This window comes from Sodiomyces alkalinus (assembly GCF_003711515.1).
Source record: "Sodiomyces alkalinus F11 unplaced genomic scaffold SODALscaffold_2, whole genome shotgun sequence".
In the NCBI taxonomy this organism is placed as follows: Eukaryota; Fungi; Ascomycota; class Sordariomycetes; order Glomerellales; family Plectosphaerellaceae; genus Sodiomyces; species Sodiomyces alkalinus.
This window is the reverse complement of record NW_021167080.1, coordinates 4,199,343-4,217,133: the sequence shown is the minus strand read 5'-3', so window position 1 is coordinate 4,217,133 and position 17,791 is coordinate 4,199,343. Positions and strand designations below refer to the sequence as shown.

General features: G+C 45.9%; 4 protein-coding genes across 4 annotated transcripts; 2 read left to right on the top strand and 2 right to left on the bottom strand.

Moving 5' to 3' along the window:
- The first annotated feature begins 10,627 nt into the window (after positions 1 to 10,627).
- On the top strand, positions 10,628 to 12,160 carry SODALDRAFT_291634 (Pam17-domain-containing protein). The gene is made up of 3 exons (XM_028608672.1): positions 10,628 to 11,413; positions 11,529 to 11,601; positions 11,720 to 12,160. Exons 1-3 carry the CDS (start codon positions 10,778 to 10,780, stop codon positions 11,818 to 11,820), a joined length of 810 nt encoding a protein of 269 aa, XP_028468917.1. The 5' UTR covers positions 10,628 to 10,777; the 3' UTR covers positions 11,821 to 12,160.
- SODALDRAFT_376824 (ThiF family protein) lies at positions 12,111 to 13,827 on the bottom strand (the record flags this gene model as incomplete). Its single annotated transcript, XM_028614848.1, has 2 exons — positions 12,111 to 13,543; positions 13,620 to 13,827. The coding sequence occupies 2 exons, from the start codon at positions 13,825 to 13,827 to the stop codon at positions 12,111 to 12,113; spliced, it is 1,641 nt and encodes a 546-aa protein (XP_028468916.1).
- Positions 13,828 to 14,108: 281 nt separating this feature from the next.
- Positions 14,109 to 14,918, top strand: SODALDRAFT_330820 (hypothetical protein). The gene is made up of 2 exons (XM_028611300.1): positions 14,109 to 14,149; positions 14,232 to 14,918. The coding sequence occupies exons 1-2, from the start codon at positions 14,147 to 14,149 to the stop codon at positions 14,850 to 14,852; spliced, it is 624 nt and encodes a 207-aa protein (XP_028468915.1). The 5' UTR covers positions 14,109 to 14,146; the 3' UTR covers positions 14,853 to 14,918.
- A 1,367-nt stretch (positions 14,919 to 16,285) lies between these two features.
- Positions 16,286 to 17,488, bottom strand: SODALDRAFT_322310 (cysteine proteinase; the record flags this gene model as incomplete). Its single annotated transcript, XM_028609710.1, has 5 exons — positions 16,286 to 16,669; positions 17,010 to 17,059; positions 17,137 to 17,151; positions 17,227 to 17,254; positions 17,450 to 17,488. 5 exons carry the CDS (start codon positions 17,486 to 17,488, stop codon positions 16,286 to 16,288), a joined length of 516 nt encoding a protein of 171 aa, XP_028468914.1.
- Between the last annotated feature and the right edge of the window lie 303 nt (positions 17,489 to 17,791).

Here is a 17,791-nt window from a genome sequence, read left to right as displayed (position 1 = left end):
AATCACGAATATACTATCGTAGGCAGTTCCTGTTACTGGATCTTTAGATACTGGAAATCCTGTCACGAAGTCTATTATAATCGATTTCCATAGTCCGTCTACTACTAGTAGTGGCTTTAGTAGTCCGTAAGGTTTATATCGGCTACTCTTTACTTTCTAGTAAATATCGTAGTTACGAATAAAGTCCCTGACTTATTCTTTAGTTCCTGTGTAGCCGTATTATTAGCGTAATCGGTGGTATATTTTATAAATTCCTTGATATCTATGTATCGGCGAGGCGTATACTTCTTTAAATATAGTATCAGTTATCCGATTAATACTATTTACCTCTCTATCCTTTAGAGTAAGAGCTTCTCCTTCCTATTAGAGTATAGCTTACGGTTTAGGTGATTCGTTAGGTGTCCCTAGTCGGCTAAGTGCGTCTACGCGACTATTTTCGCTCCCTTTTATATACTGAATATGGAAATTGAATTCGGCTAGGAACTCTGCCTATCGGATCTATCGTTTATTAAGAACCTTAGTAATAGTGAATTACGCGAGGTTCTTATAATCCGTGTAGACCTATACCGGGTATCTTATCCCTGATAGATACGGTCTCTATTCTTTAAAGGCTTCGATAATAGCTATTAACTCTTTATCGTGGATCTAATAGTTAAGTTCTAGTCCACTAAGTTTCTTAGATATAAAGGCTATAGGGTATAGTCTTCCTTCTGCGTCGCGCTATCCGAGTTATGCTCCTAGAGCCTAATTAGATACGTCTATTTCGAGTTCGTATTCTTTATCGGGGTCTAGTATTGCTAAGATAGGTTCGCTAGTAACCCTTCCTTTAAGAGCTTGGAATACTTCTTCTATTCTTTTATTCTATTCGAAGTCGAGTCCCTTTTTAGTTACTTTAGTTAAGGGGATAGTAATCTTACTATAGTCCTTAATAAATCGTCGATAGTAGTTTATAAGTCCGAGAAAGGACTAAATATCGCGAATATTCTAGGGCTATAGCCACTTAGAGACGTATTAGACTTTCGCCTTATCTATACAGATCTTATTAGGTCGTATCGTATAACCTAAAAAGTTGACTTCTTATATGTGGAATTGAACTTTCTCTAGTTCGACTAATAGGTCGGCGTTTTATAGGAGTTATAGGATCGTGTGAACGTATTATCGGTGTTCTTCGAGTGTTTTGGAGAAGATTAGGATATTATCCAGGTATACTATAACGAAGTGGTCCAGATACTTCCTTAGGACGTCGTTAATAAGTGTTTAGAACGATACTAGCGTATTTATTAGTCTAAAAGGTATAATAAGGTACTCGAAATATCCTCGCTTTGTCCGAAACGCTATCTTCCACTCTTCTCCTTCCTTAATCCGGATTAAGTTATAGGCTCCTTTTAAGTCGAGTACCGTAAACTATTACGCTCTAACTAGCTAATCTTATATTTCTAAGATAAAAGGTAATAGGTAGCGGTTCTTAATAGTTATATCGTTAAGTTATCGATAATTAATATATAGTCGTAGTTTATTGTTTTTCTTTAGTATAAATAGGATTGGGTATCCTGCTGGTGATTATAATACTCTGATATGGTCTTTTACTAGTATCTCTTCGAGATATTCTTCTAAGGTATCTAATTCCTTCTAGTTTAGCCCGTAAATTAGAAAGAATTTTAGGTGTGTTCCTTCCTTTAGGGGTATCTCGTGATTATAGTATCGGTGTTTCGGTAATCCGGTCTCTAGATTTTCGGTAAATAGCTTTCTATATATACGGTATTCTGGTAATACCTTAGCGAGTCTATCGTGATCGCTTATTATTAGTCCTTTTTCTGCTTAGACGATCTAGTAGATTCCTTTAATAATATTAGTTACGTGTCGGTGGTTATGCCGTCGCTGCTATCTTAAAGTCTTTCGTACTTCCTTCGCCTTAGTCCCTAACTTCTGGCGGCTATCCGAGTCTCCCTAAGGCTCCTTCGTCGGTAAGTCTTTCTGCTATTCTTAACGGATATCAGGATCGGGTAAGGTTTCCTTCGTGGTCTCCTACTTACTCTCTAATCTCTACCGGAGCTAGCTAAGCTTCTAGTCTATATCAGGATTCTATTCGTTAAACCATAATTCGCTAAGGATAATATCCTTATAACCTATATCGTATATATCGAACTTTATTATTTTAGTCTTATTCTGGAATTTAACCTAAAGGTATATAGTCTCCTAGTTAATAATAACTTCTTCGTAGGACTAGTTTTTTCCCGTATACGGAGTAACCTTATACTCCTCTTCTAGGTGTTTTCTAACCCAGGGAATAAAGAACTTTCTTACGGCTACCGGTAAGATAAAGTTTCCTACTACGCCTATATCTAATAGTGCGTTTATCTCGTGTTTATTAAGTCGTATTCTAACGTAATAGTGCCCTATACTACTACGTATTATAGAGTATATCTATCGAGTGCCTCTTATATACTCCTAGCGATAGTATACTCTTAGTTTTTTACCTATTTAGCTCGGTGTTTAAGGGATATTTCCTTATCTAAGAACCCGTACTAGGTTAAGAGCCGTTCTATCTATCGTAGGCGCTTATCGAGGGTCTAGAAGCGTGACTCCTAAGCTCCTTAGTCTTATTCTAGTTATCGGATTTTCTTAGAAGCGTATACTACGTAGCTAGTAGTATTATATTTATCTAACCGGCACCCGTAGTAGTTATACCTAGGTAGTTAATTATCCGATCCTTATAGGCTCGTTATTAGGTCGGTAAGAGTGTCTCGGTTTTCCTAAGCACGGTAAGGTCGCTAACGTGCAGTTTACTGCTATTCCCCGCTAGTATTCGTGGGTATCCTACGGTAAGCGTTATCGAAGTTAAGTTTAATAAAACGAACTTAGTGGGTCTATCTAAGGGGTTCTTCCGTGAGCTAGTCGAGTATCCGTAGCTAGATAGTTTCCTCCTTGATTAGGTCGGCTGCTTTTATAGGTTAATACTAGAAGTTCGTGTTATTATCCGGGGTTCTGTCGGACTCCGTTTCCTAATCTTACTCTTCGAGTTTAGCGATTCTCCCCCGGGTACGATCTCCTTCCTTCTGGATTTCTAAGATCTGCTTCTGCCTCTTAGCTTCTTCTTTCGTCTATCCGTATTTTTAAAGGATTTCTGCGATAGTTTATAAAGCTAGTTTATCCTTATCCTAGTCGGGGATCTTAAGGCTATAGTCGTTACCGTACTCGTTACTAGATACTATAGCGAGTATCTTCTAGGGTCTCTTAGGGTAGTACCTAGCTCCGTCTTTCCCTGATTAGTATACTAGATAATAGTTATCGTAGCAGGTTGCCTAATAGAGGTTAACGTGTAGTATTTCGTCCCTATAAATTTCTAGGTATCTAATAGCGTTAATTTCCTTCTAGGGTCTTCCTTTCTCGATCGCGTTTGCTTATTATTACGGTTATTCTTTCTTAGGCTTATAATAATCGCGTGCGTAGTAACCTGGCCTATTATAGTTATAACACTTAACTTTAGTTATATCCCTTTTACCCTGCTTATCGCTTTATCGGTTAATATTATCGAGCTCTATAGGTTTACTATAGTATCTATATAAGGTGTTTCCGAACTAGCGTGGGTATAATTATTTCTTCTTCGAATTAGCCGTATAGAATAGAACGCTTATTTAATACTTTTTCTAACGGTATCGTTTATAGTTCCGGTTATCGATACGAATTATTATCGCGGTATATTCGCTAAATATCTTAGGTTAGTCTAATCAGTATAGTTCGTCCTTTACTTCTTCCTTAAGTCCTTAGTAGTACCGATCTATAAGGGGCTTATCTAGGTAGCTAAGCTTTAACGAGATTTACTAGAATCTCGTAGTATAGTCCGTAGCTAACTTAGTCTAATATAGCTAGCTTAGTTATTCGGCCGCGACTTATTCCTTATCGGGCTAGCCGAAGATGGCGTTAAGTCTCTTAACGAACACGTTAAAGTTCTCGAAGATTGCCGTGGTCCCGGGCTTCCTTAGGATCTCTATTCCTATATTCTCTAGGTAGTCTTTATAGATAGACTCGAACTATTCGTGTGTATCTCCCGTAAGGAGTGCCGCGGTATAGAGTACCTTGGTTTCTTCCGTACGGATACTATCCTAGTAAAATAGGAGGTAGCCTCTAAGCTAAGTAATAAAGCTCTAAAGCTATCCTCGAGTCCCGTCGTACTTAGGGGGTATAAGGTATCTATACTTAGCCCCGATTCTAGGATAGTTTAACTAAGCTCTTAGGGTCGTATTCTCCCCCTAAAGCTAAGTAATTATATCGCGAATCTACTAAAGATCGTTACTTCCTCTAGTAGTAGTGGTAGGTGTTATAGTGCTTATAGCGTTCGTGGTACAGTTATTATTCGATATATTAGAAGAGTAGTTACTGGCTACTTCGTTATCTTATTAAGGTTGTTCTGGTCCTTCCTCTTCGTCGGAGGAACTAGATTCTTTAGACGATGATTCTTCTTCAGATAAAGTGACTTCTTCTTCCCTGGGCGAAGTAGCTTCTGCTTCGGGCGTACTGCTCATTAGCTATCAAGGTCAGCTTACCGAACAGGATCGATTAAAATACTACGATAGCTTCCGGCCCTTTATAGTATAACGGATAATAGGGGACTAGTATCGGGGTTTTAGTTTAAAATAAGAAGAGGATATTAACTAAAGAGTAGTAACTATCGTTTATAGTGTCTAGTCGTAGTTACGTCGTAAAGACTAGGCGTTTTCTTTATAAGGTAGAGTCGAGCGTAGACTAATAGTCTAGGTAAAGACTTAGATTAATCGATATCTTATTCTCTAACAGAAGCAAGACCTAGGATATGCTGGCATATATATCTACGGGATCACGGGTGTCCTGGTGATCTCCTGGTTCGGGATCACGCCGGATCACTTCTCGGACTAAGTGACCCCTGGTGATCCTAGTAATCCTCCTATGCTAATAGGTTCCCTGTGCGGGTGCATACTATACCGGTTATCTATCACGTGACCCGGCACGTAATATCGTCCTGAGTTATCTTCTGGTTACGCCCTGGTGCGCTGACCGCCCTAGTACGTTATAACCAGTATGTCCTTGGTGCATGTTAGGTCTGCTGGCCGTAACAGATATATAAGAATATCTATACTACCGCCGCCTATTAGTATATAAAATCGGATATACGCCCTTATACCTAGTATAGCCGTGAAGATACTATAAAGGTCGCGGAAAAGAAGATACGTATTTATAGTTTTAAAAGCCGCGTAGATACCGCGATATAGAAAAGGCGGAAAGTAGTAGCTACCACCGCTAATAAGATAGAGGAAGTCTAGGAAGATTAACTCTCTATAATACTACGCCTACTACTATAGTTTATAAAGACCTATCTGTTACTGCGACGGGGAGACTAGGAGCCCCCCTAACCTAAGGAGTAGCGCGTTATCGTATAATAACACTATTAAGATTATAATAAGAATAGGGGATATCCCTTTCTATTAACTAAGCCAGAGCGCTATTATATTACGCGATCCTAGACTTAGGATCGTTAATCTATATCTTTAATAATTAAGGCCGTTTTACGGCCGTTAGACTACCTAAGGTTAATTTATTAACGCTTTAGGTGGGTATTTACGAGGCTCCTATCCTCGGATACGGAGATATTAAGCTGCGTATATAATCCCTATCGGGCACGAAAAGACTACTACGCCTCCGTAACATCATATACTATAAGTAATTCGTTACTAATATCGTCTTAGAACGCTAGCTATACCTATAAGGTTACCGCTAGGATACCGTAAATAATACTATTATTAGCTCCGCCGATAACCGGCCTATTTATAAACTACTAGATATCCACGGCTAGTATATAATCGAGTACGCGGAAGCTATGGCCGTTACCGCGTTCGCGGTCTTAGTAAGGCACCCCCGCGATAACCCGTATAGAAGATCACGATAACCGCGGTAACCGTAGAAGACCACGGTATAACGGTAGTATAAACGCCTTGGCCATTACGGCACCGATACTCTTATAAAAATCGTCGACGCTATTTAGGGGGTGAAGATAATAGGACCTCGTATAACGGACTATAACGCGTGTAGGTAATCGTAAGTGTCTATATAGATCCGGCGAATGCTATCCCTTTACCCGTTAAAGCCCGGAGAGGCCCTAGCTATTAATTTTTATAATCTAGAAAAGGCGGAGTAATTAGCAGGCGGACTATATAAGTTTATTATATTCGTTATAGACGTGTATATAGGTTATACGTGGGATTACTACCTATAGAAGAGAGACTAAGGCTTTATCCTACACGCTCTAAAAGACGTTTTTGCCCTGCTTGAGACCTAATTCGATATTAGGCCATGCGTTCTACGGGTCGATTCTAAGATATTTTAGCACCTAGAAGTTATTACTTTCCTCACTGCTAAAGGGGTAAAAGGCCAGCTATCGGCATTATATTTATAGGATTAGAATAGCATTATAGAATGGATTAAAGGTATCGTTAAGAGAAGGGCGAGGACTATAAGGATTAGAGCTAATCTGCCTATATCTATCTAGCCTAAGATCTTTAAGATTACTATATATGTGTATAACAGAACGCTATAATATATTAACGACTAGCGAATACTATACGAAGGCCTACGCGGCCGTTAACCTAACCTTACGCACCTACGAGTATACGGCTATAAAGCCTTTATAAAAACGCGCGATACCTAAGCTAAAAGAAACCGCCTATAAAGGCTAAAAACGAAGGTATAGATCGGCTATCACGTCGGATACTAATCCTCGAATAGCTTCCGTATTTAGCTACCACACCTAACGGATATTATTACCACGAGAGACGTGGTCTTTAACGAAGATAAGATATTTAACGGTAGGATTAAAACGCTATAAGCTATAGCTTCCGCCGAGGAAATCGGGGAATGCCTATAATCTATCCGTATTACCTAATCTAATAAGACCGCGAACAGGCTACTATTAAGGGGTATAGCCGTAAACGTTTTAGATCTTAAGTCGGAAGACTCTAACGCTACCGCTATTACTACGGGAGAGGCCACCGCTATTACTACGGACACTTTACGGTTTACTCCTATAAGGTTTAAACCGTTTCCCACGCCTCTAATATCCCCGGAAAATCCCGTGCGCGCGTTCCTTATAGCGTTAGCAGTGGTTAGGGGCGCTAAGGTGGAAGAACACGATAACCACTAACGGACAGCTATAGGTGCCCTTAGGGGGTGCCTATCGGCTATACTCCTATCGGCCGCGCGCTTATTACCCGCGCGCTTATCTATCGCGAGAACCATCGTAAGTCTATACACGACCGAGAAGGTCTAGAATAATAACGCCTAAAAGGCGTTCTTTAACGCTAGCAGGACTTATAACCCTACACGCGCGAGGAAGTAAGCTATTAATGACGGCGACGTCGGTGCTATAGATTCCACTCCCTCTAATACCTCTTAGCCGCTATCGTATATAACCCGTAAGGATCTCCCGCCTCTACTAAAGCACTACCGCGATATACGCCTCTACCCGTTACGGGAGCGGTGGTTATAGGCTAATGGGGAATACCTTAAGGGGTACCGATAACTAGGCTACTAGTAGGAGGTAAGTAGTAATTAGGCTAATAAGTAATAAGTCCTCGCCTATAGATAGGTATACACCTATAAATTTAATAAGGAGGGCACCCTCCTTAAGTATAAGGCACGCCTTATAGTCCGAGGGGATTAATAAAAGCGGTCAGAGACTAAAGATAACTACGCCGTAACGCTAGCCTCGTGGTCCTTCCGTATACTAATAGCGATCGCCGCCCGATTTAACCTAGAGATAAGGCAGTTCGATACCATTAACGCGTTTGTTAACGCTAGCCTTAAGGAAAAGGTGTTTATAAAGATACCGTAAGGCTACGAAGTACCAGGTAAGGCCCTGCTACTACGGAAAGCCCTCTTTGGTTTAAGGGTATCGCTACTACTATAATAAGAGGAATTTAGCGGTATGCTATAGAGGATAGGCTTTATAGCCGTCCCTAATAACCCCTATATTGTAATCCGCGACGGTTTAATCCTATTCTTCTATGTTAATAATATCGGACTTATATACTATAAAGACTATAAAACGGACGCCGATACCCTCGAGGCTGCCCTTAAGCGAAGCTATAGGTTATTAGGAGGCGAAGAAATCCGTTAGTTCCTAGGAATTAAGGTCCTAAGGGATAGAGCTACCCGTAGGTTATAGCTATTATAATCCTCCTACGTGGAGAAGATCGCGGTTAAATACTATATAGATATACTCTACCGAAAACCACTAAAGGTCCTATTATCTATAGAGCCGGTAATACCCCGAGATAGCACCCGCGTGTTAATTCCCGAGGTCTATTAGTATTAGGGAATAATCGGTTCTATCCTATATGCCGCTATCGTGATATGACCCAATATCGCGTTCGCTTACTTAAAGCTTTCCTAATATAACGTTAACCCCTCTTCTAACTACCTTAAGAGGGCTTAATAAGTGCTACTATTCCTATACTATATAAGATACTATTACTTAGAATTCGGTGGAGATAGACTCTTCCTAATAGTAAGCGACGCGTTCTTTAGGGATAATCTAGACCGTAAGAGCTCGTAAGAATATACGATAAAGCTTTTCGGCGGCACCGTTAACTAGAAGGCGGGTAAATAACCGACGGTCACGACGTCGTTAATAGAGTCGGAACTACTCGCTCTTACTAAAGCAGCTAAGGAGACGCTATTCGTTAGCCGGATATTAAGGGATTTAGAGCTTCGGCTAGACTAATAATAGCTATAGCTATACCACGATAATTAATAGACTATTAACCTCGTTAATAAGAAGGTATAACGCCTGCGAATAAGGCTACGGTATATCGATATTTATAACCAGTAAGCGCGTTAGTCCGTATAGCAGGGCCTTTTTAAGATTATATACGTTAATATAAAGGAGATAATCGCGGACGGTTTAACGAAGACACTACCGGAGGCAGGAATTAAAAGACTATAGTAATAGCTTAATTTAACGGATTAAAAGGACCGTATCGAGTATCTAAACGACTACACGAAGAGATTAAACGCGCTAAAGCCACGGCCGTAGTAACGATAAAGGCCCCCGAGGACGCAGTAGATCCGATGGATATAGATCTAATTAAGCAGATCCGGCTAATCAGGATCGAGGAACTAATTAAGATAGAATTAAATTAAACGGTTAAATAGGGCGGATTTAGATCCCTTTTACGAGGGCGTTTTCCCCTGACTATTAATTTTACAATAGAAAAGTTAAGAGCGTTTAGTTTAAACTGAAGCCTCTAATTAGTCAGTTAACCTAGGAAGACCCACCTTAACTAAGGGGGTGTATCGTATAGGCAGGACCACGATATAGTCTATAGGGGGTCTAGGGGGGATCCACTCTGTAACTAAGGGCTCCGGATATTAGGGACTTCGGGTATTAGGATATAATAAGGGTGGATACCGGAAAAGACCGGATAGGATCTAAATGATATAGTACCTATAATAGAGTCTTTACCACCTAAATTAAGGGCATAAAAGACTCTCCCAGATATAACTTAATATAATATACACACACGAGATTTCTGCTCTACTAAGTTAATTATTCAAGTGCCTATTTTGACGTGCGACAGATATCCGTAGGATTTCGAGCATTAATTTGGCCTCCTAAAACAACACGTTAGCGACACGTTTTATAACGTTCTACGGCTTTAATATAATTAATTTAGAACCTCTTAAATCCGACCGTTATTATTGTATTTACCCTTTACGGTTATACTATATTTAATAATTAAGAGTCTTAGCGGCTGTCTTTAATTATTATAGGTATTAGCTAGATAGACTTCTATAGTATAGTAGAGATATACTCGTTATACTCTTATAGCCTAATAGTTATTATAATTTCTATTAGTTGTTATATCTGTGTAAAAGAGAGAACGAATAACATATTATAGATACCCTCTAAGGAGTGATAAGTAACTATAATAATATATAAACACTTAATAGATAATAGACACTAAAAAGAGGGTATCGTGGTAAGAGTATTCGTTAACTCCTTCTAACTCTAGACTCCTTAAACGGCAGAAGACTTCCCTTTATATATATCCTAGGTCTTTAACCTAAAGAGTAGCTAAAGGTCTTCCTAAGATTAGGCTTAGGTTTAAATACAGCTAGCCTTACCGATCTATATCCATAATCTGAATAGAATCCTCCTATCTAAGTATAAGGCTAGTACCTCCTCTTAAGGTGATTAGTAACGTATAAGTACTATATATTCTAACACTAAGTTTATGGGTAATATCTATACACAATTAAGGTAGTTTAAAGAAAAGATATTATAAGCGTCTATATATAAGCTAAATAAAATAAAGAAACTAGCTATTTAGGTTATTATTATAGATAGGCTTTAGCTACTAATGATTAACGAAGAATTAGACTCTAGTTTAATTAACGTATATAACGGTATATACCTTATCCCGCCAAGACCCCGTTTTAGTACTACGAATTGGGCTGTTTGCAGGTAAGAGAACCTGTGTTATGTTTCCCTATAATATGGTTTGTTATACCTCGATAAGGTGGCTGTGGCTGTGGGCATCTGACAATCAAAGCTCGGTCGAGAAACGCTGGACCCACATTCAAACAGCAACTGAAGCTTGCTTGGGGCTTTTGCTCTGTTCCATCCTCTCCAATCATTAACTCACTTCGCTTTAGACTTCACACCACCACGAACATCAGTAGTCACACACAGTCTCAGTCTCGCAGTCATCACAGCAAGTTGAAGCCCTTGTCCGACCTCTTCAACATGTTGACACCGACTACCACGACAATGGCATTTCGACTGGCCGGTCAAGGCGCCCAGCGTGCCGCACTCCTGACGTCGTTTACGAAGACCACCCAACCCAGCTGCTCTCTCGCGCCCACCTTGACCCCCTTCAAGACCCAATCTCACCAGATGAGCATACTCGCGAGCTCCAGCCCGCTATCTTCTTGCCTGCGTCTCTCTTCCTCCCCGATCTCAAAGTCGACCGCGGCCCCAACGTCCACCACCCTCGCGCTCCTCCGTTTCCACCGTTCCGCCTCCACCTCCACCACCACCGCCGCCGCCGGCTCCTCCTCCTCTTCGGCCTCATCCTCGGGGGCCGCCCCAGATGGCAGCCAGCGCCTCGACTGGAACACGTTTTTCAAGCTTCGCAAGGCCCGGCGTCGCTGGCAGGTCGCTTTCAGCGCCTTGGCCATGGTTGCCAGCGGGTGCGGCGGGGCTGTCTTCCTCGGCACCGGCGCCGCGGATCCTGTGCTCTCCCAGGTCCCTCTCGACCCTTTCATCACGCTGGGTATGATGGTCCTCGGGTTTTCTGCGCTCGGCTGGCTTGCGGGTCCGAGCTTGGGGAGTGCCGTCTTCAATACGTTGAATCGGCAGTGGAAGAAGCAGATTACCATGGTGTGTGGCTTTCGATTAACCCGATGTTCCTTTTCCTTTCTCTCTCTCGCTTTCGTCTCTCCCGTGTCGAAAGAATATACTCCGAAGAAAAGCTAACCCTCTGTCTCACTTGTAGAAAGAGGTCGAGTTCTTCGCCCGGATCAAGAAGAACCGTGTCGATCCATCTGCCTCTGGGGCCAGCAACCCAGGTTCGTTCCGTCCCCCCAGCTCGTCAAACCCACGGCGCATTCTGGTCGTACTCGAAAGAGGGAATATTCTTTCTTTTCGGCGGTGGAGTAGTGAAAGAGGCTAACATTCCTCGTCCAGTACCCGACTTCTACGGCGAGAAAATATCCAGCGTGGCGGGTTATCGCCAGTGGCTCAAGGATCAGCGGGCCTTCAACAAGAAGCGCACTAAGTTCGTATAAACCCGACAATATCATCTCACAAAGGACGAGGTCTGGACAAAAAGGGGGACCAATTCGGGAACAATTCGGGAGCATCAGAAGGTTCATCTCAGTTCACAACATACGCCATAACAGGGTTTGTTGTTTCACTAGGCGTCGGTAACGCTTAGTAACTGTAAGAATAGGAAAGGGGGGAAGCAAGAACCTCGGCGGCAGTGAACCATATGTATCACGAGCTTTTCTAATTTTCCAAACTTGGGGATTCAATCACCTGTAGTGGTTTTTTTTTCTCTCTTGTCACCTACGACTTATCATGTGAAGGGCAGTGTTGAATCCACCTCGGCCTTCCATGCCCTCATCCCCCCTCTGATATCACCTATAAACCTCGTCCCGTTTCTATGCAGGCCCATCTCCTTCAGCCGTCTCGTCGCCAGTTGCGAATCGTTGCCTACACGGCAGACGACGTAGATAGGACTATCATCCGAGACGTTGGAAGGAAGCCAGGCGGGCGCCCTCTGTTCCAAAGGTTGGTCGCCATCGACCTTGGGGGTGGCGGTCTCACGAAGGAATGTAGCGATTGGAACATTGACGGCCCCCTCGATACTACAAATGTCAAAATGTTCTCGTTCGCGCACATCGAGCAGCACAGGAGTACCGGCACTCGTCGTCGTTCCGCTGGGATCCTCTCCACTAGACGTCACGCCTCGGGCTGCTGCTAGTAAGCGACGACTGCATTCAGCAGCCGAGATGCGTTCGTCAGGCCGCAGGATAGCAAGCGGCGCGGCAACGCCGCAGAACTGGGCGTAGTCGAAAGCCCCAGTCCGCAATCCCTCCAGCGTCAAGGTGGCGTCGGCCGAGCAGGCGACGCAGCCTTTCTTCCGAGGCCTCATGGAGAAAGACCGAAACGGTGGGGCTGCGGTGCCGGAGAAGAGGAGCATGGATGGTTTGCTACTCGCCGGTACCGGTGTCGCAGGGGGGGAGGGGTCCACGGCTCCCGATGTAACGACCTTGATGGCCTCGAGGGCCTGCAACACCCCCATGACGCCGACGACGGGGCCAAGGATGCCGCCCTCGCCGCAGCTGACCACGCTCTCTGGAGGCGGGGGACGGGGGAAGACGCAGCGGTAACAGGGCCCGCCGGACTCGTCGCCCACGGCGCTGGCGGGGTAGTTGAGGACCATGAGCTGGCCATCCGTCTTCAAGGCGGAGGCGGAGACGAGGGGTTTGCGGAGGAGAACGCAAATATCGGAGACGAGGTAGCGGATTGCGGGATGGTCTGTGCAATCGAGCACGAGGTCGTACTTCGAGACGATGGATTCGGCATTTTCGGGAGTGAGTCGGGTGTTGTGAGCGTGGTAAGTGACGGTCGGGTTGAGACTGGTGGCGGTTAGCGGATGCAACAAGTACTGCGGCTGCTCAACGTGCAAGAACGTAATGATATGAAGTGGTAATAGGGGTGACCTGGTGAGAAGAGAGTGGTGGTGAAGGGCCCTATGGGGAGGAACAGGGAACCAATGGGCTTGATGGTACTCTTTAAGATAAGTGATGGCACTTTCGACTTTGGACATGCCAACTCGTGAACTCGCGTGCGCGATTTGGCGGTGCAAGTTGGATGTCTCGACCGTATCATCATCGACAATCCCAAGAGTGCCGACTCCAGCACCGGCGATGTAGGCGGCCGCGGGGCACCCTAGACCACCGGCACCGACGATGAGAACGGAAGCGGCCTTGAGCCGCAGTTGGCCTGCAATGTTATGGTAAGCATAACAGTTCCTTTCTTTTCTTGACGGGTGGTTGAACAGAGAGCCCCTCATCCTGACCTTTTGTCCCTACTCCCGGGATGACCATCTGTCGGCTGTATCTCTCATAGTCGGTCGCAGGCAGGGGCCATTTCCATGTTGAGTCTTTTGCCCCTCCATTGACATGAACCTGACCTTCAGACTCGGCTTGAGCGAGATCCTCCTTGAGACGTAGTAGTTCTGCTTCGGCTTTCGCAATTTTGTGCTTTAGATCTTCTATTCTGTTCATATTGAGAGCAGATAAAAAAAAATAGCAACAACGCAAGTTTGTTCCCCTGGTGGACGGACTTCCAGGTTGATTCTTGGTGGTGAAACATCATCGATAACGTTTCGATAAGATCGACCACTAAGCTCCCAACCCCACCATGTCCCGAACCCCACGAACGGTCTCATCCCGGTACATGGAGTACCGAAGGTACCTTAGGTACGGAGTAATTACGTACCAGTACGTACCCTGATGAGCCCCACTACGAATTTTCGCCAGCTTCACTTTGAACTGTCCATCCATGACAAAATTCCCATATCAATTCCCCATCAAGCTCTTCGCAATGGTATGGCAACAGCAGTACCTCTACCTCCAAAATTATGAATGAGATTTCTCAAGAACAATAATGAAAAGCTAATTGATTCTAGGCGCCCACCAAACCCCTTTCAGCACGCGAGAAACGCCTGGCGCGGATAAGGGGCGACATCCCCGCGCAAGCACCGCACAAGACACACCGCCCAGAAGCCGTCGTACCAGATGGCTTCCTCTCCACCAAGCGCGACAAGCGCATCATTAAGCACAGCGTCCTCCTCTCCAAGGTCCAAAAATCCGCCGCCACCACCTCGTCATCCAGCAACCTGAAGCGTCGGCGCCCCAACAAGAAACTCGTCGCCACCCTCGAGTCCCTCGCCGACGCCCTCCCGGAGCTGAACGAGGCCGAACTTTCCAGACCCGCCGAGGGGAAAATCCGGCACAAGAGCTTGCGGAGCCGGCCCGGCGCGTTGAAGAGGAAGGAACGCCTCGTCAGGGGGGAGATGGCACGCTTCGGGGCCAGCATGGCCGCGTTGGCTGCGCTGCCCGAGTCCAAGACGGCAACGACGACCACTTCTACGAGTGGCATGGACGTGGAGAACGAGGATGGCAAGCCTTCCACTACTCCGGCCCCTTCGACGACTGGTCGCTGGGCCGCACTGCGGCGCCACATTGCGAGCACGATGGATCAGAACCCGGCTTTCGCTACCCAGAGTAGTACCAGCGGCAACGGTTGAGTAGGCGGGGGGCCTCTCTTTCAGTGATACGGAGAAAAGGATTACAAAAAAAAAAAAAAAAAGAAAGTCCAAAGGCATGACGATGTCACTGCGGCAGCTCTAGACGGTTCGGCACGAAGAGAATCGACCCGTCCATATATTTGCCGCTCTTCCACCCGCCCTCTCGTTATCAGGGCCATGACATACGACGTCTAGACGCTCAATGGTTCCCACTGGCAGTATATCATTGCTAGTCAACTATACCACAGGATACCAATGCGGCCAGATGATCACTTATATGGAACTTGTCCATAACCTGACAAGGGATCTCTTCAGTTTTGCAGGTGAGGTCAATTTAGCGTTGGGTCACCTTCACAAGGATCCATGCCGCACTAAAGACCGTCTGACTGTCAGACTTTGTGGTATGTGGGTAAGGATTTGAATTCGGGCGAAAGGGAGCATCTGTCACGACTTTAAACTACGTAGGTACCTTGGTGAATTACGAAGAATGCTGGCCCAAGCTTCGACAGTCACGCTGATATTCGATCTCGCTAAGGTATACAAGATGCCTTAGGGGTACACTGAAATAAACACTACAGAACAATGCGATACCGCCAGTGATGCTATATGCGTAAGAACTGTAACATCCAACCCACCCAGCCGGCTCGCCAGCTTGGATTCGCAAGCCATTGGCATGACCAATGGCAGGCCTGCTCCAATCAAGTCAGCCTCACTTCCACTCGCTCTCATCTATAGTTCCTGGCAGGTTGGCGCCTGGTATCGTGGGTATCGACAAGTCCACGGACGGTATCTCGCCATCCCAGTGCTTTTTCTGCAGCATGTTCCACAGCATAAATGTCCTAGCCGCTTTGGCGCCTCCCCACGTGTCTTGACGGCCCGACCTGCCTTTGTCTTTTCAAGTTCTGGCCCTCCAACGCCAAGCGCCAAAGAAGGGCACGAGACATGCTCGGTAAGCCTTAGCCTTTCTGCATCCCCTGACCCTGGCGAGTTCCTGTTGTTTGGGTACCGCTCGGTGCAAGCTTTTCATGATCGGATGCGCCCAGCTAGTCGTCATGTGGCAAGGTCTCCTGTCGTCAAGTCATACAATGTGGTACTTCCATCTCGATCCTGTAGGAGTCGCAATTTCGCGACAGTCATTCACCTCGCCCCGTCTAATGCGCGGCACGGCGTAGTTGTCGTCCGTCTCGTCAAGAAGGAAAGCGCTGGTATCGGGGGAAAAAAAAAAAAATTACAGGGCCGGCTTCGCTGCTGGGGGTTCTGTTATGCGCGAGGGAAGGCAATTCTGGATTATTCAATCCGGGGCGGAGTCCTAGACGAAAATGGGGATGCGCTTCTCCTACAAGCACACAAGGCGGGTTTGTTTAGCGCACGGGGCCTCCCTCCTCCGTCGCCGGAGACAGAGAAAAGGGGACGGGGGTTGGGGGTTTGGAGAGTTAGACATACGACCGCCTCCTCTCGCCTTCCTTCCGGAAGCTGTCGATGATCTTGAGCATCTCCTTGCGTCCGCCTTGGCTGTCGATCAGCTTATTCGCCATACTCATGCTGACCTTCTGGCGGGCGTTGGCGCTGAGAAGGCGCTTCACTAGAAGGTGGCGCATAAGGATACAAACAAAAACGCCACAGTCGGAGCCGTTCTCCTGCTGGGGTGTGTCTTCGAGGTTGAGGAAGCGAAGTGGTCCGCGCCCGAGTATTTCCGACATTTTCTGCGTGGCCAGTCGGGCCTCCTGATAGTTGCCGCCGCCGAGCGAGTCATAATGGAAGGCTACTCCGTCAATCGCGGACACCAAGAGCAGCGACCAATGCGATCCGCCCTCGGCCTGTGATACGTTGCGAGCGTCGTTGATCGGGAGAAAAACGTGGGTGGCCTTGGAGAAATCGGGTAACGCCGATCGAATTTGGCATATATCGGGCTCTTTCATCAAAAGGAAGGTCATCGAAGGCCGGAGGAGGATTATACGAGCTTGGGGGTATTTCGGGAGGATTTCTCGCTCAAGATACCTGTGACGCTGTTAGGTTGCGGCTCGAGTAGGTTGAGGAAGGATCGGTCAGAGAGAACCCAACTCTTCCCAGAAAGCAATGTTCTAACGAGAGGGTTTTGTTAGCGAACCCCGGGGCCTTTGGGAGATAGAGGGGCCTGGGCTGGGGACAAGAACACACGTTATCGGTCAACCAATCGCTCTTTAACGCACGGATGTCCTCGTAAGTCACTACCAAGGTATGCATTTAGTACTTGTCTCTTGACTGTCGCTGATTTCAGGAAGGGTTCGCAGCGCCGGTGGCGTACATGTAATGTCGTGGTCTACAGAGCAGGACACAAGGTCAGAATGAGTTACACACAGCGTCACACAAGTGGAAGAGTACAAGAGGGACTCACATGAGAGGACGGTTTGATGCGGGGATAGCTAGGAATCGGAGCAAGTCAGCAAATCCAGCCACGGATGACAAGGCTGTCCACCTTCTCGTGTTTGTGCGCGCATCAGAAAAGATGTCCGATGGCTCCTGTATTGGACACGCGATACGGGCCGGAGGATGCCCAGGCGTATTGGCAACAGAGGAGCCAAAGGAAACGTTCCTGAATTGGGGGAGAGGAGGCTCACCGAGTCGCCAAAATGACGAGCCATCTTGCGGAAGGGCATGGTGAATTGCGACTCGGCCTTGATGGAGCCGGAAGCGGCAGGGGAGGTCGCGGTGATGTCGCGCCTAAGAGAACTCGAGAGAATTGGGAGCGACTCGGACAGCGAGAGAAAAGCAGGTTATGACAGCAAGGTGAATATATCGGGGGGGGATGTCGCAAGAGCAGCGGCTTTCTTCTATTGGTGGTTGAAATCTGCTGGTTAGACTCGAGGCTGGTATGTACCAGCATGCGAGACGAGGGGCCTTTTGAAGCTGGAGTTGGTCTTACGAAGTAAACGGTGGGTTCTCGGGAAAGCATAATAAAT